General features: G+C 50.8%; 1 protein-coding gene across 1 annotated transcript in view; it reads left to right on the top strand.

Moving 5' to 3' along the window:
• LOC139604018 (TOG array regulator of axonemal microtubules protein 2-like) overlaps nucleotides 1-17,879 on the top strand; it is a 32,300-nt gene that overhangs the window by 2,648 nt on the left and 11,773 nt on the right. Inside the window, exons 2-9 of the mRNA XM_071455008.1 lie at nucleotides 6,416-6,618; nucleotides 8,168-8,328; nucleotides 8,792-8,835; nucleotides 12,661-12,749; nucleotides 13,686-13,863; nucleotides 14,985-15,146; nucleotides 15,769-15,901; nucleotides 17,573-17,678. Of these exons, the coding sequence (XP_071311109.1) occupies nucleotides 6,416-6,618; nucleotides 8,168-8,328; nucleotides 8,792-8,835; nucleotides 12,661-12,749; nucleotides 13,686-13,863; nucleotides 14,985-15,146; nucleotides 15,769-15,901; nucleotides 17,573-17,678 (1,076 nt within the window). The remainder of the gene's footprint in view (nucleotides 1-6,415; nucleotides 6,619-8,167; nucleotides 8,329-8,791; nucleotides 8,836-12,660; nucleotides 12,750-13,685; nucleotides 13,864-14,984; nucleotides 15,147-15,768; nucleotides 15,902-17,572; nucleotides 17,679-17,879) is intronic.

Below are 17,879 nucleotides of genomic sequence, written 5' to 3' on the forward strand. Positions count from 1 at the left end.
GGAAGGGGTAGGTGAGCCACCAACCAGGTGGGAGGGGGGGAAGGCTCAGGGGACAATGACACTTGGACGAGCCAATGACCCCAGGGCTGAGGGGCATCTTTTGAACTGCACCAACCAGACCTTGCTGTAATGTTAAAATTGACTGACAGCACTTAGCAAGGAGGCAAGGGGGAGGGGAAGGGAGAAGGTATTGCCACACCTGGGAGCTGAAACAGGAAATGGCATCACACTGCAACAACAAAGCTTACAAACCAGGCCCCAGTATGATTAGCCCAGTGTCCCTGCCTAAATCCAGGTATGCTTGTATTAAAAAGGAGCAAACTATTCTAACTCACTTGCCTCCTCACTTGCGCTGCCATGGGGGAGCAAAGGGGGTGAGGGGCTCTTTGCAGATGAGGGTCTCCTCCATGTGCTCCTCTTTTTTTTTTTTTTTTGGTAACTCATGGGGAATCCTGTGTGCCATTCCAACTCTTTGTTATCAAATGTGTGAAGGCATGGTGCTGCTGTAGCAGCAGCCTGAGTTCAGTGGGAACATGTCCAAAGCACTGGGTCCCACAGCAGTGGGCACAGTGAGAGACTTGCCTCTGCTGCCATGGCCATCCAGCCTGGGGAGAGCAGCTGCTGGGGCTTCCCCCATTCTGCCAACAGTAGTCTGCCTCCAGCATGTGGCCTGTATGGCCATGATTTTGCCAGAGTGTTGAAAATGCATTGTTTGAATGTGTTTTGATGGTGTCTGACATCACCTGACTGGAGCAGTTTGGTGGGCAGGACACCCTGAGGGCAGGGCCATGGCAGGGATGGGCGGCTGGCACTGGCACTGGCACTGGCAGTGTTATTTTCCCAGGCAGGCTCCTGGTACAGCTGTGAGGGAGGGCAGCAGCAGCTGTATCAGCCCAGCGAGCAGCAGCACATGGAGGAGACCCTCATCTGCAAAGAGCCCCTCACCCCCTTTGCTCCCCCATGGCAGCACAAGATGATTCCCCACAGGGGAAGGGCTGCTGCAGGCTGGAGACTCCTGCAGCCAGGCCTTGTTGCAATCTCCTTGCTGCAGCTGTGCCTGGAGGATGTTGGCCTGCAGGAGCACTGCTGGTGCCCGGGAATGCTGCTGGGCTCAGAGAGGCAGAGTGTGTACAAAAGCTGCATTCAAAGCGCTGATGGCGAGACCCCGGAGCCGCTGGCAAGGGCAGCAGCTCTTCTTCATTCCGTGCAGGTGAGAGCCCAGCCTTGGAGCCTGTCCCTGGGGACAGGGAAACGCTCTGAGCGTAGGTTTGAATTTTCAGGGACAGTCCAAATGAGAATTGCTTTGAGGCAGGTGTTGTAATGTTGGTTTTGGGTCTGTCTGCAGGAAAGAAAGCAGGAAGAAACCCCTTGAGCAACAAAGGAGAACTCTGCATGGCAAATTTACACCCTACAGATACACTGATCATATCAGCCCACTGAATACTGGGGGCATCTAATGCAGAGAGCAAAGCTTCTTTGAATAGATAGGAGAGATAAGACTTGAAGAAATGATTTTGCAGATGCAGAAAAGGGGATCAGACCCACGGGTCCCATGGCTCAGGCTTAGTTCTGCCAAATCAAGCATGATTAGTTTTATCTTTTCTGTTGGAGTGTATTTCAGAATGACCTGCCTATTGTGATATTACTGCTAAGAAATTTGGAATTGTCAGGAACTGCCAAGATCAGAAATATTTTGAAGCAGATCATGTCTATGTTGGGCTTGGGTGTCTCTGCAATAAAGAAAGCAGGGAATAAAGCCATGGAACAATGAAGCAGAGCAAAAGTGGAACGTTTGGATGGTCAATTTGTTCCCTACAGCTATTGGCCAGCTGAATTACGGGGTCATCTACTGGGAAGTGCAAAGCTTCTTTAACTTCCACCTCCTGGTGCCATTGTTTGTGTCCCAGCACTTGGTTTGATGTGAAGACAAATAAACAAAATCCCACACCAACAAGCTGCAACCCAGAACTGAGTGGGAATTACAGAAATAAAGGCCTTGAAAAGTAGCTTTGGAAAGGGTCTATATCCTAGACAGTGTGAAAGCCTCAGGCCTGGCCAGGCTGGGCTTAGGGCTGGCTGCCCTTGGCAAGGGAATGGAAGGGGATGGAGTCGGGCTGGGGTTTTGCAGCCATGGAAACGAGAGAACCATGGTGAGCGTGTCACAAAGGGGCAGCCCCAGGCTGGGCTGGTGCAGGTTGTGCTTGGCACGGCCCCAGTGGCAGCAGACGCGTCCGGCTCTGCCTCTCTGTGCCGAGCGCTGGCGATTGGAGCCACCCGGCCTTGTTCAAAGGCTGGCACCAAGCTCCCGGCGCTGACTGCTCTGAGAGCGTTCCCAAATTCCAACCCAGGCACTTCTGCCAGGCAGAGGCGCAGGTTCAAATATGGATTTCACTGGAAAAGGAAAGACCCCTGAAGGAAAAGGTGAGGATAGAAAGGAGCTGAAAGGCTGACGCCAAATGGAAAACAAATCCCACCAGATTTCAGAGAAAACTGGTCTGTGGTGGTCAGTGCTGGCTCTGTGTCAGAGTAGGTGGCTGACAGCTACAGATGATCCTGCAAGGATGCCCTGAGGCATCACAACATTCTGTCATTAGTTTACTCTGCTTTCTCCTTTTTGACAGTGGCCAAATCACTCATACTGTCAGCCAGGACAGGGACTGTGGCCACAGCTGACCACAGATTGGACATGGTCATGAGATGCAAGTCCTGTTGCTTTCTTTGCCATCAACGTTAGGTCTCACTACAGATAAATTTCCTGTTCTTCCTCTGCTTGCTGGTTGGGTCCAACCCTCAGGATGGTATTACGGTGCACTAGAAACACCAATAATGCCTGCCTGTTGTGGGAAGGTTTTTGTGGTTTGCAGAACTAGCAGTCACAGCTAGTGTGGGTTTTTCCAGTGGATTCACAGGCCAGCCTTAAGAAAGAATCTTTTTTCCCCTCTTATCATTGGAGCCTTCCACCATTACCTTCAGACTTGCTAACTCAATACACTTCAGAAAAATTAAATGCAGGCCAGTTCCATGAGAAATAAAACCAAATAAATTTTCTCAATAATTAGAAATTATTCCCCTTGAGTGTCACACCCATTAGATTTCTTGATGATAAAGGTGGGAGTTTACCTAACTCACTTCTTCCCTTGTGAGCATGGCTCAGCCTCACACAGAGGTGAGGGGGGAGCTGGGCCAGTCTCTGTTGGGAGGAAGGGTCCTGTGGCAGCACAGAGAGGCTGTGCACATTGCCAGGGAACAGCTGTGCCCTGCATGTGCCCCTGCAAGGAGCTGTGCTGCTGCCAGTGCCCCTGGAGCTGCAGGGCTGCTGAGCTGTGGGGCAGGCAGAGGAGCAGGAGGGTGCAGGTGCAGCTGAGCCATTCCTGGAGAGCACAGGGCTCTGGGCTCCCTGCTGTCCCAGGGCAGCCCAGAGGCCAGGCTGTGCCTGTGCTAGCTCTGGGCAAGTGGCTCAGGGTTTTGCCCTGGCCTGCCTCAAGTGTCTGCCAGCAGGAGCATGTTTCCCTGTGCAGCTGTTTAGAAGTTTGCAGGAAATGTGTCCCATGAAATATGGAGCTTCTGATGCTTTAGGTTTGCATGGTGGCCTCTGTTCTATTTTGTGTCTCCACTTTGCAGGCCTGACTGGTTACCCTCTTGCCAAGAGGTTTTCCCTGGCAAGTCCCTCCATGCTCCTTCCTTCCAAGCCATTGCCTCCCATCCAGAAGAGCTCTCCTTCTACCAAGCCAGGCCCAACATGCAGCAGAGAGCAGGAGAATGGGAAAAATGGCACCAGCTGGGATGAGTCCAGGGTAAAAAAACAGGAGCTGATTTCAGAGGGAAAAGGATGTAAGGTAAGGAGACCAAAGTAAGTGCAGTGTGGTAAATGTTCAGTTGATGTGCTGTGGGCAGAACTCTGAGACTTTTTCCCTGACAGGAACTGACCCCCTCACTGAAGTTTGAACAGGTCCTGCTTTGGCTCTTTAGCTGGCCAGAAATGATGGGATATGAAGGAAGGGTGTGCACCTGCCCCTGCTGCCCCCAGCCCATTCCTGGCCATGGCATGGGGGCCCTGGAGCAATGTGGGCAGGCAGAGAGCTTGCAGAGAGCAGCAGGGCAGGGAGCTCTGCTGAACTTCCTCAGTGCCAGGGAGCCTGAGATGATGGATGTGTGGGAGCTGGAGAGCAGCCAGCATCCCGAGAGCTCAGCAGCATCTGGGCTCCAAGGCTGCTGGGGAAGTGTAGGAGGGAAGGGCAGCAGCAGGAGAAATGAGGGGCTTGAGAAAAGCAGGTTTTGGCATCCTGCAGAATGGCTTTGTGGGGACATGGCTGGAGATGAGCACTGTCTGTGAGACACCTCAGGAGCAGGGAGAGAACAGTGATCTAAAGCCACTGCCATGCCATCCAAAAGGCCAGTGGAGGCAGCGGCACCTCAGAACATCTTGATGTCAAACATGTGAATGCCAGCTGGGAATGCAGCCACACTTGGAGAAACCTGAGCAGAAGGGGAGAGGTGGAAAATGTGTGACATGGGCTGACCCTCACCACCTTCCTTTCCTAGGTCACCTTTCCCCATCCTGGGCCAAACTGCTTCACAAGTTTGGCTTTTCCTGCCAGGTCCCATCTAAATGTCTTGAGGCATAAATGGGAGCAAGGCTGGATGCTTGATCTGAGCAATGTATTCTACTCTTTCCAGGCTTCCTTGCTGTATTCCATTGGTGGGGATATGAAGAAGGGGTCACTGGCACCACCTTTGATTCCCCCCATACGCAAGGCAGTGAGTCCCCCTGTGGGCAGCACTGCAGGGTCTCTGCCAAGCTCTCCCCAGCTGGAATTCCAGGAGTCCCAGGAGATGAGGTGAGCCAAGGTGTCTGTTACTCCAGCGTGCTGTTCAGCTCTCTCTTCCCATCTTGTGTGGGTTATTTTGCCCAGTCAGGTGTCCCATGTATTTAGGCAAGCCTCTGTGTATTCACCATTATGCCTATCCATGATGATCCAGCACAATGTCAAAGGCAACAGCAATGCCCCAAGAGCAGAGGTGGTGGTGGGGAAGAGGAGGCAGGGCTTCAATGCACCTCCTGATGGGTCCTCTGCTGGACTTGGCTATTGATTCCCTCTGCAATGTTTGTGGTGTCATTTGGGAACTGAATTGCATGGGTCTGGATCCTGCAGATCTTTGAACACTGTGATCCTTGACTGTCAACTTCTGCACCCATGAGATTATCTGTGGGCAAATATTGGCTAGTGGAGAGGTGTCTGCAAATTCAGGTGCTGCTTCTGTAAACATCAGGTGTAACTTCACTGTGCCTGGGCCTCCGCTGTGAAATGAGATTCCGGATATGTTTTGGGGTATAAATGTATAATCCAATCGATGTTTATTTTTTTGATCTGGGTTTAAGATCAAAGAGGGCAAGGTGGTAGAGAAAAGTTCTAGGACTGTACCTGATGGAAAGATATTGGCTTGGATATGCAAGAGAAAAAGTAGCTGTCAGGCTAATCTGAGTGATAACAATAAGGAAGGAGATACAGAAGTATCATTCCAATTGAAAATCTTCGGTGGGGCTTTTAAAGTGCAATCTGAATATCCTCCCCTAGCAGCTGAGTCAGAAACAGCCTCTTTGTTCTTGAAAGAGCCAGCAGGTGTAATATCATTCTCAGGAGACAGCAGTGCTCTGATCCCATGTAGCACGAGGCTGTCAGCAGGGTAAGGCACGGGCAGGCCAAGTCAAGCTTTGGCAGCTGTACAAAAGTAGCTGCCCTCCATACGGACTCGTGTCTCAGCTCAGCAGCTCTTGCTGCTTCAGAGAGGCTGTAGGAGCCTCTTGGCTCCAAAAGGAGAGACAGCAGAACTGGGGAGTTCTGATGCAGGTTGAAGAATGACTGCTGGTGGTGGGGAAGAGGAGGAGGGCTTCAAAGCACCTCCTGATGGGTCCTCTGCTGGACTTGGCCATTATTTCATCCAGAGCTTGGCCAGCTCTCTGTGACTCCAGAAATGGAAAGCTTAAGGACAGTGAATTAGCTTTGCATCCTGTTGGTTTATGGGTTGCATTTCCTCCTTCATCAGAGTGACCATGCTAAGAAGGTTTGCCTCCTTTCATGGTACACCCATTCCCTCCCTTCTCTTTCTACCTCCTCACATGTTCTTTTGTCCTCCATTTTCTCCAGGCCAAGACCCAGCAGCATAAACAAAGAGAAGAACTCTGAACTTGCAGGTAGGTACAGGGCATGTCTGTCCTAAAATGAGCATTGTAGTCTTGACTCAGAGGTGACATTTGGAAAGCTTGGATAAATCCTATTCTTTTAAAAAATTCTTTAAATTCATTTCAATTCTTTGATGGGCTCAGTGGGCTCTCCCAGAGCTCAGTGGGCTCTTTCAGAGCCCAGTCCCTGGGAGTGTTCTCTGGTGGTGCAGTGAGAATTCCTCCACTTTGCAGGTGTGACTAGGTTCATTTTCTCCAAGTCTTTCCGGCCTTGGCTCCTTCCCTCAAAGCCGTTGCCGCCCATCCGGATCAGCTCTCCTTCTTCTAACAATAATAAAATGGACAGCGTGGAAGGAGAGAACAAGGAAGCAGGCACTGGCTATGATAATGACAGTAGAGAATACCAGGAGCAGAGTTCAGAAGGAAAAAGTTCTAAGGTAAGGAGACCAAACTAAGTCCTGTGTGGTAGATTTTCAGTTTATGTGCTGGAGGCAGAGCTTGGAGAGCTTTTCCTGTGCTGTGCTGTGCCCAGGGAAGCAGCTGAGCCAAAGAAGAGCTCAGCTGGACACTGTGCTTCAGGCTGTCTCTGCAATGGGTGTGTAGTGCAGCCTTCATGTCCTCAGTGTGGATCAATAACAGGAGAGGTCTTAGAATGGTTTCTGGGCTCTGCCGTGGTTCTTCCTCTGTCTTATGGCTGAGAAAACACCAACAAGCAGTCAGAGCAGCTAAAGTTGTCCACTCTGGACAGGCTGTTCTCCTAGATTTAGTAAACAATGGGTTTCTTTGAACCGTCTCTGTGTCTTGGTGGTGGTTTCTGTCAGCTGTGTCTGTTTAGGATGGAAAAAGGTGTTTGCTGGAACAGGCAGTCCTGCAAAGGCAGTTCCAGGTTGTCTCAGCTTTTGACTTGTACAGCCATGCCCTCTGCACAGTTGTCCCTGCTGCTATTTCAGGACTTCATCAGCTTCTGGGCAGCTGTGTGCTCTGGCATGGCTTTGTGCAGAGGGAAGGGATGGGAGGTGGCCATGGGGAGAGCAGCCCACAGCCCAGCCCCACAATTGCCTTTGCAGCAGGGCCAGGACCTGCAGTTGTTTTGGGTTTGCCATGGGGTGCAGCAGGAGGCAGATGAACAACAGCTTTGGTAGACAGAATGTGCAATCAAGGACTCTGGAAGTTGATTTCAGCCTTGCAGAGAAAGGGCCCAGTGTATCCCTGACAGGAACTGACCCCCTCACTGAAGTTTGAACAGGTCCTGGTTTGGCTCTTTAGCTGGCCAGAAATGATGGGATATGAAGGAAGGGTGTGCACCTGCCCCTGCTGCCCCCAGCCCATTCCTGGCCATGGCATGGGGGCCCTGGAGCAATGTGGGCAGGCAGAGAGCTTGCAGAGAGCAGCAGGGCAGGGAGCTCTGCTGAACTTCCTCAGTGCCAGGGAGGCTGAGATGATGGATGTGTGGGAGCTGGAGAGCAGCCAGCATCCCGAGAGCTCAGCAGCATCTGGGCTCCAAGGCTGCTGGGGAAGTGCAGGAGGGAAGGGCAGCAGCAGGAGAAATGAGGGGCTTGAGAAAAGCAGGTTTTGGCATCCTGCAGAATGGCTTTGTGGGGACTTGGCTGGAGATGAGCACTGGCTGTGAGACACCTCAGGGGCAGGCAGAGAACCGTGATCTAAAGCCACTGCCATGCCATCCAAAAGGCCAGTGGAAGCAGGGGCACCTCAGAGCATCTTGATGTCAAACATGTGAATGCCAGCTGGGAATGCAGCCACACTTGGAGAAACCTGAGTAGAAGGGGAGAGGTGGCAAATGTGTGACATGGGCTGACCCTCACCACCTTCCTTTCCTAGGTCACCCTTCCTCATCCTGGTCCAAGCTGCTTCATCAGTTTGGCTTTTCCTGCCAGGTCCCAGTTAAATGCATGGCTAAATGTCTTGAAGCATGAATGGGGGCAAGTCTGGATGCTTGATCTGAGCAATGTATTCTACTCTTTCCAGGCTTCCTTGCTCTATTCCATTGGTGGGGATATGAAGAAGGGGTCACTGGCACCACCTTTGATCCCCCCCATAGGCAAGGCAGTGAGTCCCCCTGTGGGCAGCACTGCAGGGTCTCTGGAAAGCTCTCCCCAGCTGGAATTCCAGGAGTCCCAGGAGATGAGGTGAGCCAAGGTGTCTGCTGCTGCAGTGTGCTGTTCAGCTCTCTCTTCCCATCTCGTGTGGTTATTTTGCCCAGTCAGGTATCCCATGTATTTAGGCAAGCCTCTGTGTATTCACCCTTATGCCCATCTATGATGATCCAGCACAATGTCAAAGGCAACAGCAATGTCCCAAGAGCAGCGGTGGTGGTGGGGAAGAGGAGGCAGGGCTTCAATGCACCTCCTGATGGGTCCTCTGCTGGACTTGGCTATTGTTTCACACAGAACGTGGTCAGCTCTGTGTGACTCCAGCTTCTGAAAGCTTAAGGACAATGAATCAGCTTTGCATCCTGTTGGTTTATGGGTTGCATTTCCTCCTTCATCAGAGTGACCATGCTAAGAAGGTTTGCCTCCTTTCATGGTACCCACATTCCCTCCCTTCTCTTTCTAACTCCTCACATGTTCTTTTGTCCTCCATTTTCTCCAGGCCAAGACCCAGCAGCATAAACAAAGAGAACTTTGAACATGCAGGTGGGTACAGGGCATGTCTGTCCTAAAATGACCATTGTAGTCTTGACTCAGAGGTGACATTTGGAAAGCCTGGTTAAAACCCATTGTTTTAAAATTTTCTTTAAATTCATTTCAATTCCTTGATGGGCTCACTGGACTCTCCCAGAACCCAGTCCCTGGGACTGTGCTCCAGTGGTGCAGTGAAAATTCCTCCAGTTTGAAGTGTTGAGTGGCAGGAGCTGGAGTGGTGCCTTGGGGCCCTGGAGATGCAGTGCAGGGCAAGGAAACATTCCTTTCCATCCTGCACATGCCTTTTATCTCCTGCAGCCTTTCTAGTGTCACAATTAGGGTAAAGAAGGCATTTATCATGAAATGAGAGATGTTCCCACTCCTTCCTCCTGCTTTTGAAGAAGAAAACCTTTCCTTGGGGCAGTTTCTGAGCCGAACCCTTTGAGATCTGAAGAGGATTCATGGACATTGCCTGGTTTTGCACTGGCAGAAATCTGGAAATTTCCTATGATAGAAAGTCCTGTTGAATTTTCCAATGAAGGAGAAGGTGGCTTCCAAATGGATGCAGCCTATGCAGGGTGTGAGTTTGTCATGCTGTGACAGCACAAGCCCTCAGCCACCCATGGCAGGTTCACAGTGACAAATCTCTTGCCCAGCTCTCTCTGCCTGTGTCAGTGTTGCAGGCTGAGGCTGGGGCAGGAGATGCCTTCTGCCTTGTCCTTGTCCCTGCCTTGCCTGATCCCTGACAAGTGGAATTGTGCCAGACAAAATTCAGTCCCTGGTGCATCTGGGTCAGGCAATGCTTTCAAGTTGAAAGCCCCAATGACACTGTTGTTGTTCCTGTGTCATCTCTGGGTGTGTAATGATAGGAGAGATGAGACTTGGAGAAATAATTCTGCTGATGCAGAAAAAGGGATGAGATCCCCTGGTCCCTTTGGGGATCAGGGTTAGTTCTGCCAAATCCTGGCTGTGGCCCCTTTGGAATGACTCTTTACTCACTCATATGCAGCTGGAATGCTTAATGCTCAGTAAGTAAGGTGACATTTTTGCTGGATCAATTTTGAACTAGAAATGACCTCTCATTAAACCTTACCTGTCTCACTTTTATTACTGACCACAGCATTCTACAGGTTGAAAGAGTCCTGGTTTAAGACACTCATCCTCCTTGGCTGCCATATGATTTTATTCTCTCTGCAGCCATGTAAAGAACTAGTTCTCTTAATTCTAACTGCTCTGTTGGAGAGTATTTCAAAATGACCTACCCTCTGCTATTTCCATTAGGAATATTTTGAATTGAAAGTATTAGCCAAGATCAGAAATGTTTTGAGGCAGGTCATGTTTATGTTGTGTTTGGGTGTCTCTGCTGAAAAGACAGCAGGGGATAATAAATGCCTGGAACAAGTAAGTAGAGCAAAAATGGAACTTTGGGATGAACACTTTGTTCCCTACAAAGCCAGGCTCACAGAATACTGGGCACATCTAATGGAGAAAGCAAAGCTTCTTTTGCATCTAAAATGTGGTGCCATTGTTTGTGTCCCAGCACTTCTTTTGTTGTAAAGAGTAATATAAAGTCCCAAAAATGCAAAACCCAACCTGGAATTGAGTGGGACCTTTTGAAAACAATTACTTCCTTGCCAGTGTCAGACTCTAGAGAACACTGTGAATTTCCAACTGTTTGGAAGGAAAGGGATCCTGTAGTAGTGGGGAGGCAAGGGGCACCACATGAACTAGTAGAGCCCTTCTCTCTTGGCTTGCCAACTCCATATTGTTCAGAGAAATTAAACTAATGCTCATTTCACGAAAAATAAAAAAAACAAGCAATCTTTTCAGTAACCAAAATATGCTTTGAATTCCTCACCCATTAGATGGGTTGATTGTAAAGGCATGAGTTCAATTAACTCACTTCTTTTCCTGTAGCTGAATGTCAGCTTCTTCTGAGCCTACAGCAAACACCCAGAGGAAGAAGGGAAAGAGCTCTTGGTGCAAGACAGGAGCTGGGATGGCTCTGTTCCCAAGGGAACTGGCTGACCTGTTGGGCTTGGAGCCTCCTGTGCCGGAGCCCGGCCTTGGGAATGGAGGTTGGGGCTCCGGGGCGGCTCAGGGGCCTGGGCCCAGGAGCCCCGGCAGAGGCCGCGGAGCAGCGCAGGCCCCAGGGGCACTGCCAGGGAGGACAAGGGCAGAGGGGAGGGGGGAGCTGGGCTGCTTGCTGGCAGCAGGAAGGGTCCTGTGGCAGCACAGAGAGGCTGTGCACATTGCCAGGGAACAGCTGTGCCCCGCATGTGCCCCTGCAAGGAGCTGTGCTGCTGCCAGTGCCCCTGGAGCTGCAGGGCTGCTGAGCTGTGGGGCAGCAGAGGAGCAGGAGGGTGCAGGTGCAGCTGAGCCATTCCTGGAGAGCACAGGGCTCTGGGCTCCCTGCTGTCCCAGGGCAGCCCAGAGGCCAGGCTGTGCCTGTGCTAGCTCTGGGCAGGTGGCTCAGGGTTTTGCCCTGGCCTGCCTCAAGTGTCTGCCAGCAGGAGCATGTTTCCCTGTGCAGCTGTTTAGAAGTTTGCAGGAAATGTGTCCCATGAAATATGGAGCTTCAGATGCTTTAGATTGCGTCGTCACCTCTGTTATATTTTGTGTGTCCATTTTGCTGGCCTGACTGACAGCAGTGGTCCCAAGGAGGTTACCTTGGGATCTGTAGTTTCCCTGCCAATATCCCAAAGGCTTTGACCTTCCAAGGCCCTCCTTTGAAAGAGCCGCTAGTTAAGTCTCCTTTTTTTTATTATGCTGACCATTCTGCAGGGGCAAAAAGTCCTGATTTAAGACATTGCTTTTTTTCTACTGCGTTGCCCCTAATTTATCCTCTGTGAAGCTGTTGTATAGAATTGCAACTAGAAAATTATGATGGTGTTCACAGGGGTCTCAGGTTGAGGGAAGAGATGAGGATTTGACTCCATTGTTCAGAAGGCTTGATTTATTATTTTATGATATATATGACATTAAAACTTTACTAAAAGAATAGAAGAAAAACTATACTAAAAGAATAGAAGAAAGGATTTCCTCAGAAGGATTTCCTCTGTGTCCGAGCCACCTGACTGTGATTGGCCATTAATTAGAAACAACCAACATGGGCCAATCACAGATCCACCTGTTGCATTCCACAGCAGCAGATAACCATTGTTTACATTTTGTTCCTGAGGCCTCTCAGCTTCTCAGGAGGAAAAATCCTAAGGAAAGGCTTTTTCATAAAAGATGTCTGTGACAGAAAATCAGCCTTTAGTCAGGCTGGCCCAAAAGTGGCCCAAGCTCATACAGTTTAGAATGAAAATCCTTGGGGAAAATGAAATATCTAGTGTCAAGAACACAGTTCACATTTGGGTAACACTCCTGCAATGCTCAGATTTTCTTTGAATGTCTTCTAAAATATTCCAACAAAAAGAAGACAATGTTGATCTAAGTGCATCCAGGTATTAGAACCTGGGGCTTCTTTCAGGAACCGGAAAGATGATGTTTACTAAAATCAGCGTGAAAAATGGCAGAAAAGAATCTCTGTCAAGAGCAATCTCTGTCTCTGCCCTTCTCTGTCAGACACAGAGGCTCTCCAGCCTGCAGAGGCTGAGGCCTTCATCATGCAGCAGGTTTCAGTCTGCTGGCCAACAGAGCCATGTCATGTCTGCTGCCAGTAGCCCTTCCCTTGGGAGAGGGTCCAGGCATTGTACCTTGCTGCTCTCAGTCACAATCTCTGTGTCTTGAGAGCTCTGCACTCTGGAACCTGTCTTGCCTGTTGCCCAGCATTGCATTTTTGGGGGCTTGAAGTCTGCCAGAGATTGACACAAAGCTTGCTTCCATTCCCAGGCCGCCCACTGAGCCAGGCCAAGGAGACAGATCATCCCACCAGTCCTGGTCTAACGAGGGACAGAGAGCTGAGGGACGGCTTTGGAAAGGTAAGGGATAAGGACAGGGGTGAGCAGACTTCCTTTCCAGTGGCTGTTTAGTGCTTGGCCCAAAATGTCACTGAAAATCATCATCTGCCACTCTTGGGGGATGGGGATTCCCTTGGGAATATATTGGACAGCTACAGAACCATTGCTTGGCTATTTCCAGTGGTGCCAAGGTCCCTGGTTTGGAGATGGTGCTAAGGTCATGCCAGAAGCATTCTTTATGTGCAAAGGCTGTTTTAGAGAACTTCTGAATGGCAGAGCAAGCTACACATCAGTGCACGTGGGCAAAGTGCACCCTCGAAAGCAGAGAAGCAAAGATTCTAATCTTGGGTGTAAGCAAGGCTGCAAAAGAAAATGGGAGAGGTTGATTTTTCCTGGTTACCTTTGTGGCTGTATCTCACAGCCCTCTCATTCTCAAGTTTTCTGCTCATTATCATCAGTGTTTCTGCAACTTGTTTTCACATGAATTCTCCTTTTGGTCTCCTGGTCTGAGAGACCAAGTCCTTCAGAGCCCTTCAGAACTGAGTCCTTCAGAAGCCAGGAAGTGAGAAACAGCTGCAATTCCTGGCCATGAGTGTTAAGCAACAGCTCATTAGCCCTCCTTGCTGGGTATTGCACATGGTTTTTATTCTCCTGCCATGGCCTGTAGGAACTGAACTGCCTGCTCACTGGCCATGGCAGCTCTTCCTCTGTCTTGGAGCACTCCTATGACTTTGATGCTTCAAGCAGGGCTTCCTGACATAGGTTGCAGTTGCAGCAGTGGAAGGTTGTGGCACTGAAGTGTTCCCCCTCACTGTGTGTAATTGCCAAGGTGAGGACAGGAGACATTCCTCTGAAACTATTGGAATGTGGCTGGAGCTGCATTGAAGCCTATGGCACTCTGTGGACTCTGTGCTCCTGATGAGATGTTGTGTGTGGTTTGTGTGTCTCTGCTTGCAGCCTATGATGTATTTCCATTGCACCCAGATCCGTGCTGCTTTGTGTATGTTGGCTCAAAAGAACTTGGAGCAGAAGGACGCAGAGCTTTTCAAGAGAGAGATGAAGAATAGGAGACAAAGGAAAACATCCTTGCAGCCTATTCCTGAGACAGTCGAGCCTGGGGATGCAGCTGAAGCAAGTAAGTGGTGGCTACGCTTGTGGTGGTCCTTTTTGACCACTTGCTTGCCCTTTGCACAGCGTTGCAATCAGACTGGGGAGCTGTTCTGCTTGCATCTGAGTGGAAGCTTGCTTGGGATTGAATTCTGTTTCTCAAAGGAAAATACAGAGGCATGAAGTGTCTTGCCCATGACCTCACTGAGTCAGTAACAGAATATCAGCTTCCTCCCTTGACCTCTAAAGTCTTTTAGAGTAGAAAACTCTGTCTTGCAAAGTACACTGGGGCTTCAGACTCTCTCCTGGAGAGCAGCCTCCAGGGAAGGGGAGTCCAAAAGAATGCTTTTCAACCGGGGTGCAGCCTGGAAGAAACAAAATTCAGCTCCTTGTAATGAAGGCACCAGAGTTCCTTCTCCTGCCACTCCCTGCTGAGGAGCTGGCGCTGTAGAGCTGTGCTGAAGCCCCAGCCAGGGCTTCTGCTGTAGCCCCAGGAGGCAGCAGCGTTCCCGACTGAATCCCGGCTGAGGGGCTCTGCCTGCAGGGCTGTGAGCGCTGCCCGAGGGCGGCAGCGGGGCCCTGAGGAGGCAGCACTCAGCCCCAGGCCAGCACCCAAGGTTATCTGCACTTTCCTTTGGCAACTGCCCCTGCCAGCCTCTGCAACAGGAGAACAAAGGCAAAGCCATGCTGGGTTTCATTGTTTCTTAGGGAAAGCATCACTGCAGTTTGGCTTTAAGCTAGAATAGGGTAGATTTAGATTAGACATAAGGGAGAATTTTTTTTATAATGAAGGGAATGAAAAGCTGGAAGGGTTTTCCCAGAGAAGCTGTTGTTGGTCCATCCTTGAAGGTGTTCAAGGCCATCTTACATGGGGCTCTGAGGAACCTGATCAGGATGAAGATGTCCCTGCTCACAGGGGTTGGACTAGATAGTGCTTAAAGGTGCCTTCCAACCCAAAATCTTCTAGGACTCTGTGCTCATTGTCCCATGTTAGTGTTATACTTGGTATAAAGTGGTATTTCATTGTTATACTTGAAGTTCTTTGGGATAACAAAGAGATGTTACGCAGCTCCAGCAAGTTTTCTGGCCCTTTCCATCATCGCCCTGTCCAGCATTCTCCCCTTACAAGCTCCTCTTTGGTCCCTGCAGCCTTTAGCCTACCACCTGTTGATGGCACAGCTTCTAGAGTGCAGAGAACACACCCTGGTGGTGCCTTGAAGAAGGAGGTCGTGAGGAAGCAGGACAACGTTCCCTTACTGCCCAATACACCCATCATCCATGGGGATGGCAGCTTCCCGCACAGCTCCTCAGGTAAGCCTGCTCCGTGGCAGCTTTTTCCACACGGGTTTGTCCTTGCACAAGGAGCACAAACTGCCTCCTGCCTCAGACAGCACTGCTGGGATCTTGGCTCCATAGTCTGTCCTGAGAGTGAACAGCAAATCTACTTTTGAGTGACTCCAGCTTGGAAGTACTGGAGCAGTTGGTTCTTAGAGATCCATTGGAAAGTTGAGCTGAATAAAGTAGTGGTAAAGGCCTAAGCTCTGGCTTTTGCCCATCCTGATCGTCCAAACTACAGCACTGGTGCCAGGAGGCAGCTGGGACTGCAGGGATGAGCTGCAGGGCAGTCTGCCAGGCTGTGCTCACTGTGCTCCTACGAGAACCACCACGATCAGTTGTTCACTCACCATCTGGGCACCTGTGGCACTTGGGAGCTGGCGCTGCGGGGGCAATTGTCAGCTTCAGCCTGGAGCTGGGCCCAGCTGGGGGAGGCTGGGAGCAAGCAAGGAGCCCCAGGAGCCAGACAGCAGGGAGGCCTCTGAGCCAGCGCCAGTTTGTAGCACACGGAGCCCTGGCTGGGAGATGGGGCTGAGGCCGCTCCATGGCGGGGCCTTGCCCGGGGCTGCAGTGCCCATGGCCGACCCTCTCCTCACAGTGACCTCGCAGACGGCCCCTGGTGCCAAGCGCCGAGAGGAGCCGCTCCGTGGGCGTGGGCAGAAGGACAGAGCCTCTTCAGACCCACAGCAGTCCTTGCAGGAGGCGCTCTCCTTGCTGGGCAGCGATAACTGGTAAGAAAGGCCCCGTTCCCTCTGTGTCCCTCTCGGCGTTAAGGTCGGTCAGAAGCGTGTCTTGCTCGTGCCTCGGAGCCCCAAGAGCCCAGAGGGCCAAAGGGCACTGGTGAAACCCCTGCAGAGCAGGGAGAGGATGAAGATTGGAGAGCAGCCTTTTCTTGGCCTTGCTCTGCAGCAGTGCTGCAGCTGCAGCAGGTCCGTGCTGTTTCCTCGCTTTGCCTGCTGCTCCATGGAGCTGCAAAGGAAACCTTGAGGGAAGAGAGAAAGCTCTGGAAGGAGATGATTTGCTGGCTGAAGGCAGAAGCAGGATGGCAGCAGTTTTGAGTGTAGAGATGTGGGTGCCTTGGGCCACTGGCCCAGTGGGACTGAGTAAGATTCCTCTCTGCTCCCACTGCTGACAGCAATGGCAGGTGACAGGGTCTCCCTGTGACCTCCTGCATGGGAGTCCCAGAAGCAGCTCCAGGGAGTTCCTTTTTCTGAGAAATGGACTGAGTTGTGCTTTCAAGTCCCTCAGCCTGCCATTACTCCTGAAGGGCTCATGGCAGAAGAGAAGGAAAAAGAAAGAAAACCCTCTAGGAATCTTGCACTTTTGGAATTCAACTTTTTACCTCTCACTGCTTCATATGGACCTGAGATGTTTTGCCAATACTCCCAATGTGTCCCAAAATTATACACAGGCAGAAGGAGGTCCAGAGGTGATAACCCTACAAATTTTAGCTGATACTGGTTTTCTTTTTGATGTCTTTTTTTATCACTCCCTGGTGGATGCTTCATTCACACAGGGGTAAGGACTCCATTCACACTGGGATAAGCATGAAAAATCTGCCATGATGCATCTCCTTGTGGAATCACCTTTGTTTTGCCCTTTCACTTCTGCTTTCTCTTCCCCATTTCTCTTTGGTGCCCTGTGAGGTGCAGAGAGCTTCTGCAGGTGTGGGGGGTCTGGATGGCACTCAGGGGTGCCTGTGGGATCGGTCACCAGCCCTGGGCTGCAGCCCTGATGCCTCACAGACCTTCCTGTAGCTGAGGGCTTGCACAAAGCAAGTGCTCAGAGACAGAGTTGTTTGCCCCTTTTAAATAACTTGTTGCTGTTGTGGGGGTTGTTTTAGGTAGGGGGTTTTGGGAAAAGCCAGAGTTTGCCCAGAGTTTGCCCAGGGGTAGAATCTCCTGGGTCATCCTGCTGCTTTTTTGGGGAATGTGTGAGGTGGAGTGGAGGGGGTGACAGAGAGGCTGAGATTGTAGAGTGGAAACTCAGCTCCAGAGTGGCAGTGCAGACTCTCCCTGCTGAATGCCTGCTGGGGCTGACAAAGAAGGAAAATGCCCCAATAACAGCCCGGTGGCACTGTGCCTCAGGGACAGGTACAGGGAGGTGACAAGAAACAGCAGCATGGCCCGGTCTCACAGCTTCTAGGAAGCAGTGACAGAGGGGCCTCATGTGCCAGAGATTTCAGAAGGGCTGTCTTCTTAAATGGCCACTCTGAAACCCCTCTCTTTGCCTCTTGGGTTTGTGAATGCTTTTGACAGCCACAGCATCCTGGGGCAACGCGTTCCAGGATTTCAATAAGCACTCCTTGAAAAGCACCTCCCATTGTTCAACTGAGCTGCCAGCCTGGTCATTTCAGAGGGTGCTGCCTTGGTGGAGAGAAAAATCAATCTTCTGCCTTTCAGGGAGCTGAAGGAGAAGGGACTCTTCACCATCAAACACCTGGCTGGGTCCCATTCAGAGGTCCTGCTTTGTAGACTTCGTGACATTTGCTTGGCACTTACCAGCGAGGTGAGAACATTGTTCTGAATTGTCCTCCATACTTCATACACGGTGTGTAGAGTAGGTATGTGCTTGCTCATCTCCATGTGTGCTCAAGGTCTGCCTTCATTTCTGGTTTTAGACCTGATATTTCTAATGTCTGTCAGCTATCTGTAGGATCCGTGGGTACATGCAGCTGTATCTACTGGCAGGTCAGGTATCTGACACTCA

The sequence above is a fragment of the Agelaius tricolor genome, unplaced genomic scaffold, assembly GCF_023055355.1.
Source record: "Agelaius tricolor isolate 1412-34295 unplaced genomic scaffold, bAgeTri1.0.p SCAF_43, whole genome shotgun sequence".
NCBI classification, from domain to species: domain Eukaryota; kingdom Metazoa; phylum Chordata; class Aves; order Passeriformes; family Icteridae; genus Agelaius; species Agelaius tricolor.